We start from the raw sequence: 21,599 nt of genomic DNA, 5'->3' as shown, positions 1-21,599 counted from the left end.
CAATTTTATTTCCTTTCTTACTGCATGTCGGGTTCAATAAAATCTGCTTTCATTGTAGCAGACAGTAATCTCAGGTCTAGTTTAGTGTGATCAGGAGTCTGGAGCTCAGTGCAAGGGATATCTCCGATTACCAGGCTTCAGAGCCGTCAGTCTCTGTAGCCTGCAGTACAACAAGAGGGGGCTTTCTACTGAAAAAAAAATAAAATGGTCAAATATACCACTTAGATTTGTATTTTTAAGAGAATCTCATGGAAGCAACAGTTTTTTACGTTTTATGCGAAGACCCCTGTTTTGCAATGTCTTTTTTTTTCCTCTAACATGGAAATTTGGAATTTATGTCAAAAGTGCTAATGCCTCACCTTTGAGGAAGTCCCCAAATCCTGCATCATCCTTCGCTTGTTACCCCCAGTCACTGTTTAGGTTTGATGGCTTAAAAGGCTCTTGTAGGAATTTGCCATGGTGGATTAACATTTTTTCCATATTCTAGCCTAAATAAATTTTATTTCACTCTTGTACAACAATTCTGACTCCACAGTACACCTTCCAGTCATTGTTCAGTCCATTTCAAAACACCGAATTGTTGTAGGCACAGAGGAAGAATTCGTATATTAACAGACACTTTAGGTGGAATCATTTGTTTTATTACTAAAGAAGTAGTTAAATCTACATTAGGGGCTAAATGAATATTTTTTCCTTTAATGATTTTCCAGTGAAGAATCTTTTCAAAAGTATGCCAGTATGGAGGGAGAAGAGGAAGGAAATTTAATTCTGTTGGTTGTTTTTTAATTAAACATTTCAAGTTGACAAAAAAAAATACTTTGTTAGGCTTAAGAGTTTGAAGAAATTTCAGGGGTGATGTTTTTGCACGTCAACTGTGCGAGGCCAGATTCTGTTAGTATGGATTTGTCCAACTGGCCCTTCTGACCTGGGTGGTTTCCCCACAGACAAACACAGCTGCCTCTAAGCTCAGCACTGGGTTTGTCCTGTCTGAATTTCAGCCACACGGCTGCTTCCCGTAGCCACATTAGCACTGGCTTGTGTTATCCTTATAGTGATCTGTTATCATTTAAAAGTGCTAAGTCAGTATGGAGACTGACCTTGTTATTGAGATAAAAATATAACCCAGGACATTGCAAGATGAACATAAAAAGCATACAAGTTAGCCGGAGGTAGAAAGATTGCTAGAGTTCTGAGTAGCATCTGTAGTCAGCAGAAAGGTACTCTGGAAAGCATTTTACAACTACATATAATCCATTCTAGGACAGCCTAAAAACTCTACCAGAGCTCTCAATGGGTTGCAGGTTGTCTCAGAGTGGCCAGAATGTGTTTTGATTGGCATATATTCTTTATGCATGATATTGTTAATATATACTTTACTTTTCCTTTATTCCTGTATTTCCTTCCCTTATTCCTATGCATCCTATACTTTTCCCTTATTCCCAGTGAATTAGGAAATATGATAATCATGAGAAGATACTAAAATTTGTATTTATTGTTAAATAAATTTTAAAGTCAAAAGCCTCCAGGTAGCTATCAGTGGAGCATTTGTGTGCAGGAAAAACACAAAATACTCTTTCATTATTTAAAACTGATCTCTTGGAGCAGGGCAGCCAGAAGAATAAGCCATAAAATCTCATTACCTTAATTTTGGAGGCTCGTCTTACTCAGTTGAATTAAAATATTCTGCTTCTGTCCCTCACCCAGTTTAAGGTATCTGAAATGAGGTTACAGTTTTGGTGGTTTGTTTTTTTATATAGCGGGCATAACACTGCAAAACTGATACTAATCCTAAAATCTTTACTCAAGCAACTATATGGATATGGCACTACCTGTTTAATATTTCTCTTTGAGCTGTGGAATTAAACCCTAAAGAATGATTAAGGCACATCAACAATAAATGATAATTAAATATGTGATTACACATATTTTTATTACTTCAGCAGGAAATAGCTAATCTTTTTAATTATAAAAGCTACATTCAGTTGGGATATACATTCAAGAATACTATTTCTGCAATGCCATAGGATTTTACACTTGTCTTTCGCATGTCTTTGTCTCTGGTCTACTTTTAATTTCTGTTGGTGGGTTTTAATTATAGAGCACTTTTAGAATGCCATTTACAAGGTAATTATTGCATTTTAAAGGCTTATTATATTAAACCAAACAGAGCAAATATTATGTACCATGAAAATAACACAGTTCAGAATGTACAATATTTTAAAAATATGAAAAATTGTTAAGACATCAGGAAGTTTGAGATGACATCTGGTGAATAGCATGAAAGGAAGGTTGTCTGACCTGTAATCGTAAAGTAATTGTAAAGATTTCGCTTTCATGTGAGGTAATGAAAGATTTCAAATATACTGAGGGATCATATTGATGTGGTTTAACAGGAGCAAAAGATATTCCACTGCAAATTATCTATTGTTTCTCTTTGGTTTCAGGGTGAGGAGGAGGTTTGCATTAGATGTGACTGGTCAATATATGCTATTTGTTTCTTTAATATATGCATACACATTTCATATTCTACTCAGAATGCAACCTACTTGCTGACAATTTTTTGTTACAGGAAGGTAGTAACTCAGGACAGTCTACTCCATTTTAAAAGCATTGTCTGTGGATACAGGGATGTGTATTTTGGAAATCCTAGGCTTCCTGAGGTATCTAGTATACTGCAGCTGTGGTAACTTTAAGAAGAATTTCTGCAAAGCTCCAACTGAAATAATCCTAACAGACAGAAACATGCATTTGTTATCTCAGAAGTTTAATTTCTCACTCTACTGTCAGTTGTTAAGCTAATAAAATAAGCATAATAGTGAATAATAACATATATTTTTTCTCTGGCTTGCCAGTTCAGTGATTTTTTTTTTTCCAAATTAATATCTTTTGTGACTAACTCAGATTTACAGTAGACATAGTTGAGTAACCAGTGAATGGTAAGAATTTTTTTTTTTTGCCTTAGCTAGCGGTTACTCTTGAGATAACTAGCAAGTCATGTATTTTAATACCATCTATTTTTAGATGCTGCTCTTCTTCACTTCCCTCACACATTTTAGTTCTTTCAAAAAAATCATTCTCTGTGCCTCCCATGCAAATCTCTTGCTGTTTTCTAATTCTGTGTTTCAATTCAGTATATTAAAATAATATTTAGATGATAAGTTGAAGCTCTGAAACACTAAATAGCACCAAATTTCCTTCTGGACTATCCCAGCTGTGCTTTGAACAAAGAAGACAGCAGGTGGTATAAAAAATGTGTAGTCATAAAATTATAAAATCTATGTACAGTGTGTGAGGGCAAGGAGTTCAGGTTAAAAGGAAGATCATGAATCTGGAACTTAACATATTGCTGCTACAACTAACATTTAAATAACTTCTGTTGATATTTTTAATTCGTAACTTCCTACTTTATTTTTGTGCTTACTGAAGCCACGGGACTGTGTCCCACCGGACAGACGGTCAGTGCGGTACAAACCCTGACTGCTCTCAGCGCTACCACTGAGCCCCCACAGTTGAACTGCCAAACTTGGGATGGTTGTTGTGTGAGCCAGAGGCATTGGGGAATATCAACCATCTCTCCTCTTCAAAAGATATGTTTGGTAGTTTTCTGGCTTGTCTCTTCAGAGGGTGTAAAGGACTTTCTTTCCTTTGGACTTGAGGGAACCCCAGCCTTACATCTGCCCAGCAGGGAGAGGGGAAACTAGGTTTTGGTAGAATAAGCTAAGAAAAAATATTGAAAGACATCTAACTAGTCTTGATTTTGTAGAAGTTTTTTTGACAGACTGTCAACAATTTCTAGAGGCACTCAGAAAAAGAGAAAGAGTTAGATTGAAATTGGATAATTTTGAATGGAATTTCACAGGACAAAAGAAAGGACATTTATAAAGCCTAAGAGGTTTCTGCTAGCTGCAAACAACAGTGCTTCAAAATGTATTTTCTTATTTGAACTTTTCTGGATTTTATTTTAAATGAAAGAAGAAGATGGAAAACCTAAATAGCAAGTTGCTGTTAATTCTATCCACGTTTTATGTTTGCAACTCTTATTTTTAGACCACTATCTAGAAGAGGTCAAATATGTGAGAGTAGAAATATCTTAAAATAAATAGCAAAAGAGCTTATTTGAGACATGTTGTGGGTTGGGATGAAAATTCTCTTGGAAGGAGGAGGAAATAGAAAGGATTGCTTGGGGCATTTAGCAAGAGCCAACAGAAACTGGCAATGTCCTAAATTTCCAGTCAACATGACATAAATGTCACCAGCAGTGACAAAACACTTCAGGTTTATTTATATATCCTACCTATTTATTGAAGGTTATTTTCTAAATAGCTTTTCAGTCAGGCTTTTCTGCAAAAAGTAATCTTAAAAATTTAAAATTTCTTCATCAAACGTATTGTTTATGCATGACAACTCATAGAGATACACTCCCCATGAATTCAGTGTCCTTTGTAAATCTTTGAGTTTTCCTGATTTTTTTTTTTTTAGTAGTGTCATTAGCACTCCGAACAGTGACATGTCTGCAAGGTTGCATTAGTGTGGCTTACCTAAATACTTCTTGTATTCATAACAAGTTTTAATAAAGTATGTGGAAGGCTTTCTGAGAGAGGATAGGTAGTGTACTCTGTAGGAGGCAGAAGTGGCGTTCACAAGAGCAACTTAACAGCTGGCTTGGGCTGCTGGGCCTCGAACGGAGTTCTGTACACAAACAAATGCTAGACCTCAGTCCAGTTTTCAATCTCAAGTTTCACAGTAGAAAAATCAGATCTAAACTGCTAAAAATTAATTAATTTTGTACTCAGACACTTCCTTGCTTGAAAGTATTCTTTATGGTATGTTTTCACAAATAGGTGAATGAAGCCATTTCGTTGGTTTATAAATAACAAACAAACTCCAAGTGAGACATCAAGTCATGGAGACTAGAGCTTAGCACTACCACATCTCTAGATTTCTTAGGTGTCTTTGGTGATTTCCCCCCCCCAAAAAGGAGGTTTTTTTGGGAGGCCGAGGAAATTGCCACCTCTAAAACTTTTAGGTTCAAACAACACCCCTGAGTCGTCTATGGCCACAGTTACACAGCTAGATCAGGGTTCCTGTGAGAGTAAGGATCCCATTTATACCTGCTTTTAGAAGTGTTCGCAGGTTATCCTGCACTCTGCTCCTGGAGCACTGTATAATGAATTCTCATGGTCTGTAGAGTCAGATCTACTGAAAAATGAACACTGAGTTAATGCAGTTTGGCCTTGGGGAATGACTGCAGAATCTGACAGTCATGGCAGGCTCACATTCTTTTATCTGCTTATTAAAAATTCTAGTTCCCAGCCTAAGATCAGCCGCAATTCATCTTGGCTGACTTCACAGATGGGAGTCTATTAAGTCTTCTGTAATGAAAGCCTACTGGGAAATACTATTAGTTTGATATTAAAATTGTTTTGAAGAAATTGAAGCTAAATTTTTTCCACTTTAACTTATCTGCTTATTGGAAAAGAGATTGGTATAATTAGTGTAAAGTCCTGCAATCATGAATTTTCTGATGCGGTTCTTCGAAAAATACTATTATCTGTTACAGTTGTACTGAGTAGCCTGATGAATATAGCAGTTCTAAACATATGTCTGTATTGAAAGGGTTGAGTGGTGTTTTTTTTTGTTTTTTTTTTTTTTTTTTTTTTTTTTACAGCATTTATTGATTATGAGTATAGGGCTAACATATGGAATAGCTTAAGTCAGCAGTGCATTGAAAACACAGCTCAGCAGCAGAGGAGCAAGCCTGTAGGCCATATGTGCTATAATCGAGCCTCACAATAAGTTGTGTTGCAATGCTTATGTTCCATTTACCTCTGAAGATGACTTACAAAGAGTGGGGAGTTATATCTTTTTAGAAAATCAATCTAATAGCAGCTATATTGTACTGGGGAAAATTTGAGTTATTGAACAATTTCAGGGAAGCAAAACTTGCATGGAAATTCTGTCAAAACTGACAAAGGGTACAGATACTTGAAGTGTGGGAGAAAGGAGACTGAAAAGTAGATGAAGAAAGGAACCTGGGGAGGAGTAAGCCCAGAAAGAGGCCTTGCCAAATAAAGGGAGTGTATCTTAGGTTCACCTGTAGGTTGCAGAAGCGGGGCTCAAAAGATCATCTGGCTGTAGGTAAGCATGCAGTGGTACGTGTTTGTTGCCAAAACAAGGTAACAACCCCCAAACCCACAATCCTCTCGGATCACTGTGCATGTTAAACGAAAAACTGTCAGAGAGCTTGTTTTGCTCCCACTAGAATGCTCTTCAGCTTGTGAATCAAGTATATATGTAAAGCAGTTCTTTAAACACAGCTAGGAATGTTATACTGGCTATTTCACTTTATCACCATGTTTACAATTGTGTACTATTTCCCATTTTTAATGCTAATTTAATTGGTCTCTCTCCATGGGAAGAAAGTAGTGACAGTATCTTTCTACACAGGTGAAAAGATGTAGAAGTGTTAAATTCCATAAACCCTATCTGCAGCTGTCTGGGATTAGCTGCAAGGAATTTGGGAGAAAGCTAATGAGGCTATAATGAGCACTGATTACAATAAATTCCAGCCGTAAAGCAGTAGTCCTGTTTTGAGGAGAAGAGATTGGTTCCCCTATGCATACTCCTTTTTACTGCCACATAGTAAACACATGCTGCATTTCTGCCGATTGATTTCCTTTTCCTCTCAAACATTGAGCTGGGGCAGGGAAACTTAGGAAAAATAAAGCAAAACATTATTGAAAGCAAAACCTTTTTATTGAGAACCCTATCTAATTTGGCCCCTTAATCACTCATCTTCACAACACTGATGGAGCATTAGTGGTGCACTGTACAACACAAATCAGCATTTGCTTGTCTCAGGAAGATAAAATGACTGAATCCTGAGGAGAGTAAAGGATACAGCACTGACCCCCAGTGTTCTCAGGAATACTTCTTTTCCCCAATCAGAAGCTGAAAAATGCATTTGGATTGATACAGAAGTTTGACCTAACTTATCTCAGTTCCCTCGTTGATATTGGAATCAGAATCACAGAATCTTCTTGGTTGGAAGGGACCTTTGAGATCGAGTCCAACCAAAAAAAAAAACCAAAAAAACACCAACACCAAAACCAAACCAAAACAACCACCCACACACCACACCCACAAAACAGACACAAACCAACAATCTTGGGCACTAGAGCATGCCCTGAAGTGCCATGTCTACACGTTTCTTAAATACCTCCAGGGGTGGCGACTCCACCACCTCCCTGGGCAGGCTGTTCCAGTGCCTGACCACTCTCTCAGTAAAGTAATTCTTCCTAATATCTAATCTAAACCTCCCCTGCTGCAACTTCAGACCATTAGGAGGGAGTCTTACACCAAGCAGAGGAAATAACCCGTTGACTCCACTGAAGCCTTTATTCATAACATGCTGCTGGATCCAGCAAATCATGACTCCTATCTTCACTTTGGAAGACGCTGGAGTAGCGTTAGATAGAAATCCAGTATTTTCTCCAATTTCAAGTGCATTCTTAGTAACTGATATGTGGTTATTAGCTACGTAACCTTCTAACACCGCAGATTTCTTGAGAAAGTTAGGAAAGGTATTACTCCCTGCAGCAGGTGACTCAGAAGGTTTCTGCACAGTAGACTGAATAGCAGAACATGTCGTAAAAATTTGGTATCTATTGCATTTCTCAGAAAAACATCCAAGTTCTGGTTTTGTTCTTTTAAAATCTGAATACATTGGTTTTAGTTAATTGCCATCCACATAGATAAACTAACATCTCTGTAGGCAAGATGACAGAAGACTTTGGACCTGCAGTCATCAGGAACTAGCACCTTGCTGTGTCACACGAGACAACTTAGAAAAGGCCTAGAACAATTTTGGATTTTAAAAGATTTGGGTTATGCTAAACCTAATGTAAGACTGAAGTATTTTTTTTAGGAAGCCTGAGAGATACTCTGGAACAGTGGAAGTAAACTAGGCTACCTTGGCTGTTTGAGTATTTGAGTTAAAATACAGCTATATGTTTCCTGTGAAACATATGAAAACATGAAATGTGTGTGAGCAATTCTCAGACTTAGGTTTGAAAACTCTGTTTAGTAATTCAGATGTGTTGGTACAGTTGTAGAAGTTGGTATATTTGAAGATAGTATAATCAGCGCACATTCAGTCTGCAATTCAAAGGCTGAGAATAATAAATTATGCCTTTTTATTTTAATGTGATCAGTACTTCATTTCCTAAAAAGTAGTGCCTGAGAAGACAGCAAAGGTAAGGAGGCCAACTAGAATTGTAAGTGTTGTTCATTGATGGCTTTGCAACTTCAGTTTCCATAGCATTAAGATCAGCTTCGCCTCTTACTGAAAAATCAGGCTTATTTTACCTCCATTGGGAACATGTGCCTCAATTTCAGCATATGGGGGTAAAGCACTGTCTTCAGTCACAGTCTCAGATTGAATTAACTGAAACCCAGTTTCCTATGCCTTCTAGTATGTCAGTGCTAGACATGCTTGGGAGGAATTCCTTTCTCTGTTTCTTATCACCTATGCTCTAAGAGCTTTCCAGTCTGCCACTATTTATTTGAAGTTCTCCCTCCACGCTGACCCCCATAGCACATTTGCTGCATTGCTGGGGCAGAAGGGCAGCTGCTGCCAGAAGCCCTGCTCAGCTGATAACTATTTTTATAAGAGCCCTCAGAGCCCCACACCTGGGCATTTCCCCACAGCTGCTGTAGTTACCACACATCACCCATCCCTCCCTCACCAGGCTCCTGCCCTGTCTAGCCACACGCTTTTGGCTCTCAGAGCCTGAGCAAGTGGCTTCCTGTGACATGCTCTGTTGTACAGCATCTACCAGACAGTGGATTTTCTTGCAGGTAAGTAACATGTATGAACATTCATTTATAAAAGGGTATCACTTGCAGTGATACCACTTAAGGCAGTTTTGGGGCCTGGATACTAATAATAAGATTCTTAGATGCAGGTGGGAAAACTCCATTACACTGGCTAAAAAAAAGGGTTCTCATCTCCATATGCTTTAAGAAAAATCTGAGTCATGAGTGTCAAACTGTGCTTGTGTTACATGTTATGTGCTTCTTTATCTTCAGCTACAGTAATGACTAGTGTGCAGGGTCTGCTGCACTGGAAATCTCTACGTCTTATTTAATATAGAGAACACTTCTAATGACTAGCAGACTGAGGCCACTGCAGATGAGAGCATTTCTTTCCCAGAGACACTAATTTGTTCAGTTCTGGACAAAAAATAACTTCTGGTTAAGACAGATGGGGGTGTATTTCTTTCTTTCTTGCATTGCTATTCAAAAGTATCTTTTTTGTAGCACTCCATCATAATTTATTTCAGACATCTTGTGTAGTGTTCTTACCTGCTCCTGATCTGATCATGCAAGCGGTTTGTCTTGCTTGTGGGCAGTTTTGTGCAGAGCATTGCAGTGTTGTAACTAGGTTGCTATTTTAATCCAATGTAAAATAAGTTTTCTTTATACTGCAATTACAGTATAGGAACATCCTTAGTTTGCAGTAAGTAGAGCTAACTAAATCAGAGGCAACACGAGTGGACAGATGGCTTGATGTTCGGAATTCCTTGTAGTTGACTCCAAAGTGAGAATTGGTAGCTAGTTTATGAGAGGGATCATAGTGAGCACACCGATCACATTGAGAAAGTCTTGTAAGTCTGCTCGTTTTTCTAATAGTGAGAAGGTGCAAGTTTTGCCTTCTCCTCTGATTTTGTCATTTAAAACTTCACTTCAGATACACTATTTACTTCAAAGCTTTCTGTCAAGACTAATTCTGCAAAGTACCAATAAAAAATAAAAAAAATAAAGAGCTTCACATGCTGGGTTCCTTTCATATCTCTTCCTGCGACTAACATAACATCTCTGCTTTGTATTCCAGGATCAAGAACCCCTGTTTCAGGGAGAGCTTAGATTTGCCACGTGGTGCCATTGCACTAATACATAAATGCATCAGATTCCTGGATTTGTAACAAACTACAGTTTGGGTGTTTCCTTATGATAGCAGCAATTCTGCAGGGATATCTATGAGGTTTTAGGTTACAGTGACAGGATTTTTTTTATAAATTCGTAATGCCTAGGAAATGCATCTTTGCATAGCTCCTCTAACCCTTCAGCACCATGCTAGGTTGTGTTCTCTGTGTGCACACAAGACTTGGGAAACTGGTTATGTCAAAATGATCATGTGGTTGGCTGCCCTGCCTTTGGAATACATGCATACAGCAAAGCATGCAGTTGTGTGGTGCATATCAGAAGCCTGTGTCTGAGCTCAGTTCACCCCAATTAAGTAACTGCACAGGTCAAGCTTATCATATGCGTACAACAATGAAACACAGAAACATGCACACAGAAAAGGGCATTGTTTCACCCATCCACATCACACACAGCAGATCATGGTTGTCAAGCCTGTCTAGAATTAGCTGTTTTCTTTATTTACACTATTTTTGATACAGTTCATATAATTCCTGCCTATTTACTTAGAATCCAGTATTTAGACAAGAATATGTAATTTGAAGTAGCACAAGTGTTTAGTGGGAAGAATTAATGAGCTTTTATTGTAAATGTGTCTGTCTTCCTGGCATGCAGATTAGATTGTTTGACAAACAATCTTGCAGAGGGATCTAAATAGATTGGACCATTGGGCTATGATTAATGGGATGAAATTTAACAAGTTGAAATGCCAGATTCTGCACCGGGGATGGAGTAATGCTGGACACAGGTATAAATTGGGGGAGGAGTGGCTGGAGAGCAGCCCTGCAGAAAGGGACCTGGGGGTGTTGGTCAGCAGCAGCTCAGTGTCAGCCAGCAGCGTGCCCTGGCACCAAGAGGACAACCTGCATCCTGGGGGGCATCAAACACAGTAGAAGCAGCCGGTCAAGAGAGGGTATCATCCCTCTGTATTCAGCATTGGTGCAGCCTCACCTGGAGCATGGTGTGTACTTCTGGGCCCCACCATTTAAAAAGGATGTGAAGGTCCTTGAGTGTGTCCAGAGGAGGGCAACAAAGCTAATGAAAGGGCTGGTGGGAATGTCCTATGAGCAGCAGCTGAGGACTTTAGGCTTGTCTCATTTGAAGAGAAGGAGGCTGAAGGATAACCTCATTGCTCTCTGCAGCTTCCTGAGGAGGGGATGTGGAGAGAGAGGCACTGAGCTCTTTGGGATGCAGGGGCAGGACACATAGGAATGGTTCAAAGCTGCACCAGGGGAGGCTTAGACTGGACATTAGGAAGCATTTCTTTACCAAGAGGGTGGTCAGACACTGGAACAGGCTTCCTAGAGAGGTTGTTGATGCCCCAAGTCTGGTGGTGTTTAAGAGGCATCAGATAACGTGCTTAATAGCATGCTTTAACTTGGTCAGCCCTGAATCGACCAGGCAATCTAGTTGGACTAGATGATCATTGTAGATCCCTTCCAACTGAAATAGTCTATTCTACAAATAATATTTGGTTTAACAATGGGAGATACTTAATAGCATCCAGCTAGTAAGAGCTAATAAACCAGTGAGTGATTTTTTTTAAAAAAAAAAACTTTAACAGCAGTGCGTCCTTTAGTGCCCTATGTGACTGCCAAGTTAATAGAATTATTTATAGAATTAGAATAGAATTATATTATTAATTATAGAATTTCCTTTAGTTTTGGTAAGAGCAGGTCAGATTCTAAATGTATGCTTTCAGTACACATGAAAGAAATGCCTAAGCTGAAAATTGGAGAGAGCTCCTGTTTACTGCATAGCAATCAAAGCATGACCCCTTACTGGCAAGAAAAGGAAATTTAAAACTAATTTCAAGGTTCAGGATTAATTCTCTGTCAAATTCATAGAAGCGATCCTACACTAGAATACATTTAGCATAAATGTAGAACCTTCTCTTTATCTGTTCCTTTCATTGTGCAAGTTGTTACTTTGATTTCATGGTTCCATAATATGAGCATTTTACAAGTTAGCTGTCTGTAAAGCTGGTTTAAAAATCTACAAACACATCCTTTTCACCAAATAAATCTATCCGTTTGTTTCCTATTAACATCACTGATATCTACTGATGACCTTTTCTTGATTGTGTCTTTTTCTGTCTTCCCTGCAGTAATTGCTTAGAAATGATTGTCATGTAAGGAGTTGGCTATGGCAAACAGGAAACGTCAGAGCACCACAGCCAGCATGCTGGATCACAGAGCAAGAGCTTGCCCTACTTCATCTCACAACAGGGAGCCTGAAAATGAAGAAAGTGACCTTCCTATTGAAGATTATGCGGCAAAGGAGGCAGAACTAGCAACTGTCAGACAAGGTAGTCCTACACCCGTGGAACATGAGTGCAATGATCACAGTGGAGATGGTGACTCCAGCTCTGACTATGTGAATAACACCTCTGAGGAGGAGGACTATGATGAAGGCTTACCAGAAGAAGAAGAGGGCATCACATACTACATCAGGTACTGTCCAGAGGACGACAGTTACCTGGAAGGAATGGACTGCAATGGGGAGGAGTATGCTCCCCATGAGGAACACCATGTTGAAACAGATGAATGTCAGGAAGCTGTAGAAGAATGGGCTGAAGGTAAAATTCAGCACCAAGATGAAAATGAGGTGACAGGCAGGCAAGAGTGGCAGGAAAGTCAAGATAATGGTGTTCAGATTTTGGAGGATGAAGTGTCATCTTTGGAGATTCAAGACCAAGAAGAAAACATACAGTATTGCCAAAGTGAAGGTGGCTATCCGGACTATTACCCAGCAGAGGCTAATGGGAACTCGCAGGGAATATCACCATACCATTCTAGAAAAGAGGATGCAGAGCTGGAAGACCAGGAAGAGGACATTGACCAGATTGTAGCAGAAATCAAAATGAGTATGAGCATGAGCAGTATTAATAGTACAACAGAAATGAGTCCAGAGCACACTGGGACTGAAAACATGGCACAGGACTATAAAGAGACTTGTTCAAAGGGAGAAGCCGTTCACAGTGCTAACAGGCACGAGGGGAGGCCAAAATCACTGAATATCCCATCTGCCTCTAAGCACAGTGGAGATGTGCCTAGAGGTTTTAAAGCAAAGTCAAGAACCCCAGAGGACAGACAGAAGTGGCCGCAGGAGCAGGTATGAGGTTCTGCATTTAACCAGACAGTCAGAGGCATTATGCAAATGTTATCTTAGTTATTTGTTCCAAACAGAATTAAGAGCAATATTTTTACTTTTTTTTTTTCTCTGTATTGCATTCACAGCTGCATAATGACATTGTATGTTTAAGAAAAGGTGCTAAATGTGGTCAATTTAGGTAGAAAGCTAGGAAAGAGGTTTTGCACAGAGAACAGTTATAAGCAAAACAAGGTGTTCCAGATGCATAGGGGAAAACTGGTTTATTTAAAATATTTTTGTTCTGCAGTGACACACTAAATAAAACTGTGGTCAGCACTGAAATAGTGGAAGGGCTTTTTTTCCATTAAGGACTCCCATTCCATTGCCTTAGTGGGCGATTACTTTTAATTTCTTTTGGTTTTAATAGAATGTATGCCAAGGGTAGATACTGCATGTGTTAAAAACAACTGCAAGAAGTGCCTGCATATTGCTGTGGTTTTGTACCAGCTGAGCATATCCTGACCTTGTCAAGAAGGAAGAAATAGGAGATTTACTTGTACTAAAAATGTTAAGCAGTGTGATCACAAGAATGGTATAAACATTAGTTTGAACCATGCACAATCTTTTCTCCTTCTAATGTTGAGTGCCAGAAAAAAAGGCACTAATACCTAAGTATTTCTAAGTTGCCTGTCTGAGCTTTAATTGTTCTTTCCAGTCAGTCTTCTGCCAATGCCTTAATCTTTTTCAATAACGGAACAAGTGCTGCTGTGATAGGTAGCCACTGGCTGGCATGTAACCATTGAGTTTCTGCCATCACTCTTCATAAAAACCATAAAGTATTGTCTAATGGATAGAGCATTAAACAATACACAGTATTTCATTCCTTCAAATGAGGAAAGGAAAGGAGAAATACAGCAGTACAGGTATTTCAGTTCAGCATGAAGGGAGAAACAAACTGGGTGACAAGACATGCATTTAATTTGTAAGAAAGAAGGTGGCAAAGCTACTGTGGACATCTTCACTGAAGCAGCATTTCTTGTGGAAATAGAGGCTCACAAATGGAGACATAAGAAAAGTCTCCACTCTCCCACCTAAGCCTCCAGGGATATAAAAGAAAGATTAAAAAGCAAGTTAAATAATCTTTGGCAAGCATTACTTGAATGTGTTTATCATAACAGGACTGGTCTTATCTTGCTGTGTTCTGTTCACCTTCTGCAGGTTGCTTTTCATCCTCAGCTTTATCTAAAAATCAGGCTCATCATGAGGGCATTAGAATAAAAGTACAGTATCCATTCTCGCCAAAATGAGTTTTATACTTAATAGGTCCTTAAATGTCCTTAACATGAGGTGTAGCTGGACCTTTAACATAAATATTGGACCTCAAAAATTTAGATAAAACACAGAGGATGTTGTTGTTCTAAGGGATGGATGCAATTAGTCCACTTTCTAAATGAACTTGTGTCTTATTTGTGAAACTGAGGAGTCGTTATTTTAATTACAATAATTAAAGTTCTTACATAGTGAAAGGAGAAAAACCCAAGGCCACTGTCAGTAGATTTGCCTGCCCAACTTACTGTTGGCAGAGAATTTGCTTGGAAGATCCTTGGTTTTGTCATCTTGCTAAAAGATGTCAGTTATTGTAGGTGAGCATCACACAGTACAAAATATGGTGAGAGGGACGACACAGGAGCACATATATTGCATCTGAAACACTTTTTTGCCTCAATTCTTTAAGTAAATGTAGATTTCAATTCTTTTAAGTTAAACCAAGATACTATGTGTATGTCAGTTTCTGTAAGCAATAAGCAAACAGGAGAGTGCATTTTGTGGTTTTATACACATACTGTGCTGTCCTGAGCCTATTTTGTTTTTCTGCTCCTCTCCTCCTTTCCTCCCTCCCACAAGTGGTAATGCTGCTGCATAAATTTCTGGTTAGTTAACAGTAACTGATACACAGTATGTTTTTATGTACCTTTAAAAATATATAGTTATTAATTCTTAGCCCATGATAAATGCTGGCAATAGTCTTGCACACAAAACATTAAATAACCAGCAATTTGAAAGGTTCCAGTTGCTGGGTTTGCTTTCAGCAATTTATCACCCGGGAACAGTAGTCACTTCTAAGAAAGACCCAACAACCTACAGAGAATGGAAAACAAGTAACCATCTCATTTTACTTTTAGTGTGGGTCACTCTCTATTCTTAAATATACATGCTCACCCTTGAAAACTTTGGGGATATATGAGCTTGGTTGCATGAGCCTTTATTTGTAAATACCTCTAGGGAAGTGTAGAAGATGACTTGCACTAGACAAGCCTGAGGGTAACCTAGAATACATTTAAAGCATATTTGCTTTAACTCGCTGCTTAGCACAACTGATTTCTTGCAGGTTTTCCATGCTTACATTATATAAGAAAAGCATTACATCTATGAAGTTGAAACAAAGTTTTGGGCATTTTATGACACAATTCAAATTTAACAGCTTCCTCAAGCTTGGAGTTTCCCTCACTTCCATTTGACATCTTAGTCATCTCAGGCCAAGCCAATTGTTAATGTATCTGACACATGAAGAAATTTTATATTTTGCTTATAATTTCATTTTATATGTTCCAGCTTCATGCAGAGAAGTCGAATATGGTCAGACACTTATTTTAAAATTAACATGAATTAACTGACTTGGGTATATCTTTGGGTGGCATAAGGAGGAAGAGGAACTGAATGGCTCATTGAGCTGATACTAGCATACAGTATGACCAAAAACTTTAAACTGATGTGGTATTTCTGTGCAAAAGTAGTTGCTGTTGATTTGAAGTGTTTTTTCTTTTTGGAATGCTATGTCATTTGCATAGCTTCAAGTTTAGCTAGAATACTGTTGGTTTGGCACACTAATCAACCTAGGAACAGGTTCACTAGATGGAAAATGAGAGTTGTCTCCTGTTGCAGATGAGTGCTTGTACTGCACAAAATAGGAACAAGGGCTTGGTATAAACAAAAGCTTGAACCAGAAAACCTCTCAGATCAGTTCACTCCAGTGTATCCTGTCCTGCTTCCTTCCCACAAAGCAGCGTGGTACGGGGCAGTCCCAGGCCCATCCTGCTGCTCCCTGACAGCATTTGGAACTTTAGTTTCTCCTATTGCACCCAGAAGACATCTGCAGAGAATGATGTTGCCTATTATTTTACTAAGTTAATGCTAACTCTGTACAGTCAGGTAGCATAATGACAGAATAGTAGAAGCAGTCAAGAAAAAAGTTAGCAAAACATTGGACAGCAGCTGAAATAATTCCAATGGAAGATGTCTTTTGCACTAATGGGACTCACCATTAAATAATTGCTCCTTTTTGGAACCTCATATGTGGCAGAATTCCCTCTCTTCATCCCAACTAGAGTTCATACTTTTCTGAAATACTGGCATTAGCATGGCCTGAGAGCTACTTCTGATGAGTGGGGACTAAAGATGACTACGGGACTCAACACTTGAAGAACAAAGGGCTGATTAGACGGTCAGTGCTCATGTCTCATCTACTTAGATTTCAGTCTGCAGACTCCTGAGTGTGCATATTCTCTCCTACCCTACTGAAACAGATCTATTTATATACAATAAAAGATAAAGTTTTTTTTAACAGCACCAACACCCTGCCTTCACCTATACCCTTTTGAAGAAACAGGGATTTACTGTTATCACCATTAAGAATGAGGACCTTAGAGGGAAGTCTACTTTTTAACGATGCTGCCTGTGACACATGAATCCTACTGCTTCTCATTTTTCAATCATGCTTTCATATCACTGGCATACATGTGAGAACCTAACCTCATACACTCATACAAACTCCCCTGGCAGGGACCCCACAAGCTTCTGCAGCATTAGCCTCATTTCATAATTTCATTACAGGCTATGCCCTTACACTTTTTCCAATGTGGACACTCAGATAAAATATCACCAACAAAAAATTTATGAACAAAAGTTTTACAAAGTCTTCTTTTTTTGTCTCAGTGTGTTCTCCATCAGCTTTGCGTGCATTGGTGCTACTACTGTGTTTCGTTTACCTGTACTAGTAGAGCTCAGTATTGACAAAAAATATTTGAGGTTTAGTCCCTTTTCTTGGCCTGGATACAGTGCTCTTCTGCAAAGAGCCCAGATCCAGGAGTCTTTTGTCCCTAGAAGATCTCACCCTTAGAACAGTCTGAGGCAGCTAAGGTGACAGACATTTTAGAAAACTTGTATCTTAGGAATCCAGGTCTTCCTGGAATTCAGTCTCAGATTATGGGGTGCATTTGATAGAATTTGTGGAAAACACAATTAGGTGTAAATAAAGAGTACTAAAAAAGCTAGCTGATTTCTCCCACTTGTTCTAGGCAGCTGTGGGGCAGCAACATTAAATAGCTATTACTGAGTGACATTTCCCAAACTTAGTGAGTTTAAGTACTTACTGAGAAGTGCTAAACAATCCAAACATTCTCAAACAAAAACAGTTTCTCTGTGCTAATTGGCCTAGTCATGGCTTTTTAGCAGCAAACTCCTGACACCAGGAGACAGCAAAATCAATGCCTCTTACCTAACCGTGCATTAGTGACAGTCTTCTCTGGGAAGTTTAAAGCAGAAGGCAGCAACACTCCAAATTACATCTACATAAAAATGCACCATTCAGCACAGCCATTTCTCTGAAACCTACCACAAGGAACCTCTTTCAATTGGAACCTACCACAAAACATCTCTTTTCCAAGTTTAGTAGTCTTCAAGATGAGTTTCAAAGCCAGTACATTGGTTTCTGAACACGTTATTTGATAATATTTGAACAGTATTGCTAGTAAAGAGATTGATTGGCAGGTATGGATCATAAGCCTCATTATTCAAATATTTAAACATCATAATAAAGCTTTGTCACACCTTTGAGGTACACTCAGTGCTTGCTTACTAAGTCTTTACCAGAAGGGTTAACCATTCTGAAAAAACTAATTTTTCCATTCCTCTCTCACACAAATTATTCCTCTGAATAAATCAAGAAAGGGACTAACCTGCTGGTTTCCAGCAGAATGTTCTCCAGCAGGGAAGTGCTTCATGGGTGCTGAGCAGCATTCAGGATCACAGGTGGCAGCTTTGAGGAGGACCACATCAATGAGATGAGCTTTTGACTGAAAAGCTAATCAGCTTACACTGGAGCAAACAACCAGGAGTGTTAAGAAACAACAGAACTCAACCATTACCAGCCCTCCTAAGAGGAGCTTTATCTTCCAGGAAGGGGCAGTTATAAAGGGGGCCTTATTGGCTGCGGGGGGCCTGGCAAGATTGGTGGGAGGAAGGAGGCCCAGGTGGCCCCAGGCCTGGCAATTAGCCATTAGGCCAGGGCTGGCCAGGGCATGGGTAGGGCTGCAAGCTTATTTCTGAAAGATGTGCATAGATACTTCAGTGACCTCAAATAATTAGAGTCTGATTTTCCTCTCAGCCTAATGATGGCATTTTCTCTCCTTCATGTTCCTTCACATGATGCTGGACACTGGCTCAGTACTTGCTCAGAGGCAAAAGTATTAATAACACTACACCTTTAATATTTTTATATTTTTATATCTTTCTTTGCAGAATCTGTCCTCTTATCAGAATCTTATCCTATGATAAGAGACTTCTAACATAGCTGCACCTCTGTGTTAGTGTGCAATCAATTCCAGATTTCCAGTTTAGCTTTAGGTCCTATTCTAAACTGCAAGTCATGATATTTATATGTATTTGTAATACCTTATAAGTGTTTCCCTCAAATGTTCTTTTTCTAGCTATTGTAACACTTAAAAGAACAATATAAATTGGAAACTCTGTAAGAATCATGAAGAAAGCAAGTATCGGGTATGATAATTTATTTAACGTTGTTCATAGAATCATAGAATCATTCAGGTTGGAAAAGACCCTTGGGATCATCGAGTCCAACCATCAACCCTACTCTACAAAGTTATCCCTTACACCATATCCCCCAACACCACATCTAAGCGACTCTTAAACACATTCAGGGATGGTGACTCAACCACCTCCCTGGGCAGCATATTCCAGTGTCTGACCACTCTTTCTGTGAAGAATTTTTTCCTAATGTTCAGTCTAAACCTACCCTGTTGCAGCTTAAAGCCATTCCCTCTTGTTATAGCACTAATTACCTGTGCAAAGAGACCAGCACCAACCTCTCTACAGTGTCCTTTCAAGTAGTTGTAGAGAGTGATGAGGTCTCCCCTCAGTCTCCTCTTCCTCAGACTAAACAGTCCCAGCTCCTTTAACCGCTCTTCATAAGATTTATTCTCCAGGCCCTTCACCAGCTTCGTTGCCCTCCTCTGCACTCGCTCCAGCACCTCGATATCTCTCTTGTATTGAGGTGCCCAAAACTGGACACAATACTCGAGATGTGGCCTCACCAGTGCTGAGTGCAGGGGGACAATCACCTCCCTACTTCTGCTGGTCACACTATTTCTAATACAAGCCAGGATGCCGTTGGCTTTCTTGGCCACCTGGGCACACTGCCGGCTCATATTCAGCTGCTTGTCAATTAGGACCCCCAGGTCCTTTTCTGCCAGGCAGCTTTCCAGCCACACTTCCCCAAGTTCAGATCACCTGGGAGCACTATCAACTTCCAGCCCACACTGAATACCAGAATTTATGTTTTGTAAAGAAGCTCCAAAACAGTCCATTTCACCCTTTGTCTAGAAGCATCTCCTTCCATACGTACAAGACCACATGGTTTGTAACTGTGTACGGGAGATGCAGCCCTGCCTACGCCACGTAGTTCTCTCCTTTGACACTGCAAGTCTTATGGAAAGAAAGGGAAGTCTTTCTCCCTGTACTTTTTTCTGCCCTTTCCTTCTAGGATACCATGTTAGCAAACATTTCTTTAGCATGAAGATCTCAACCCTTATTTTGTAAAGGGTCATTGTAACAGCCCACATTTTTGCAGGCAAATGTTGGGCACAGAAAGTTTCAGACGGGCACAGGTCCCCTTACTGACTGCTCGATATTTCGTGCTGCTGCTGCAGGGACACAGGGTGTGCTGCACTCCAAAGCTGAGAAGATCTCAAGAACGTGCTATTACACTCAGCTTTGTCTGGAGAAGTCCTCACAGTGACACCCTTCCCTCCCCATCACAACGCTTGTAAAAAACTGTTAGTAGATGAGCCAGAGGTGGAACATATTGCGTGCACAGATGTGCCTAAAAGAAATGGAAGAATTCTTTGTACCTGAGATTCTGCATAATTAGGCTGGGGCTCCTAAACACATATGCGAAACACTGTGGCGGGGAAGTTGGCCTTCATGTACAGACACGAAATAGTAAGTAAAAAGCATTTATTATGTTCCTTGTAGAGGTGATGTGATTGATCCCAACACGTCATGTATTCTGCACAGACTTCTCTTTGGAATCCAGCCAATACACAATAGCAACATAGATACTACATGTGTCACATACATACTTCATATGTCACTAGAAACAATACAAAAGCAAGACTTGTTTATATTCCTAAAATCCTGAAAACAGACACTCCAGTCAATTGCAGCTATGTATAAATCAAAACCAAAATGTCATCCAAGTCTTTAGTCATATTTTATATTAAGACTATATGGAATTATATATGCAGTTGTTACCAAAGAGCATGATTGGTATTATGATCCCCAGGGCTGAGTAAGTCCATCGACATGTCAGATTTGTGACAGAGACGTGTTTCAGTGATGTTTACGACACCCAGGCTATGCTTACTAAACCAGTCAACTCATTCTTCCTTTATGTGCAGGTGCATTTTCAGTTCAGTCAAGTGGGTGGTAATCAGAACTGACAGAGCTTTAGAAGTATTAACGTTCTGTTGTACGTACTGGGGTTAATATATTTACTGTCACTGCTTGCAGTTTAATATCTCTTCACTGTGGCCATGTCATTTTCCCTGCTTAAAGCATACTTGATCTAATCCTACTATTTTAGGGAATAATCTATGATTATTATGCTTGTTTTATTAAAGCCCTCTAGATATTTGTTTATCTCATTAACATATTTCACTGCACATCAACACATATTGCTCCATATTAGTTTAGCCATGCAATATAATTAGATTTGTCTTGTCTCAGACAGAATAGCATTCATAAGCAGGGATATGGGAAGCTTCTACAGCCATGTAGACAGGGCACTAGTCAGCAGGTCCCCAAGTCGTGGTGCTTTGGGTATATCTCAGATTGTCTTTTCTTTCTTAAAACCCTGCTTACAGCTTGGGTGGATTGGTGCTTTGTGTATGTTGTCTTACCTGAGAATTAACATTACTGAGCTAATAGCTCTAATGTGCCTGCTTCGTCAGTGCTTCATTAGTTCCTTCAGCTGACTAAATTTTACTCATAGGGAATAATTTGTCTAGAGATGAACATGCAGACTTTCTTTGATTACAGCTACATATTACATTTGAAAGTCAGAAGACACGGAGTTACATTCACATGTAACATTCAGGCTGACCATTTGAAATAATACTGCCCAGTGTTTTCCATTTGCACAATTGTTGATGCAAGTTCTTATTTGT

The 21,599-nt window shown here is 39.3% G+C and overlaps 1 protein-coding gene across 2 annotated transcripts in view; it reads left to right on the top strand.

Moving 5' to 3' along the window:
• APBA2 (amyloid beta precursor protein binding family A member 2) overlaps positions 1–21,599 on the top strand; it is a 106,050-nt gene that overhangs the window by 50,575 nt on the left and 33,876 nt on the right. For both annotated transcript variants that reach the window (XM_074155409.1, XM_074155410.1), the window contains exon 2: positions 12,092–13,098. In XM_074155409.1, the coding sequence (XP_074011510.1) occupies positions 12,130–13,098 (969 nt within the window). In that variant the 5' untranslated portion in view covers positions 12,092–12,129. The remainder of the gene's footprint in view (positions 1–12,091; positions 13,099–21,599) is intronic.

The sequence above is a fragment of the Numenius arquata genome, chromosome 11, assembly GCF_964106895.1.
Source record: "Numenius arquata chromosome 11, bNumArq3.hap1.1, whole genome shotgun sequence".
Classification (NCBI taxonomy): domain Eukaryota; kingdom Metazoa; phylum Chordata; class Aves; order Charadriiformes; family Scolopacidae; genus Numenius; species Numenius arquata.
Note: the sequence above shows the minus strand (reverse complement) of the source record. Positions and strands in the feature narration are given on the sequence as shown.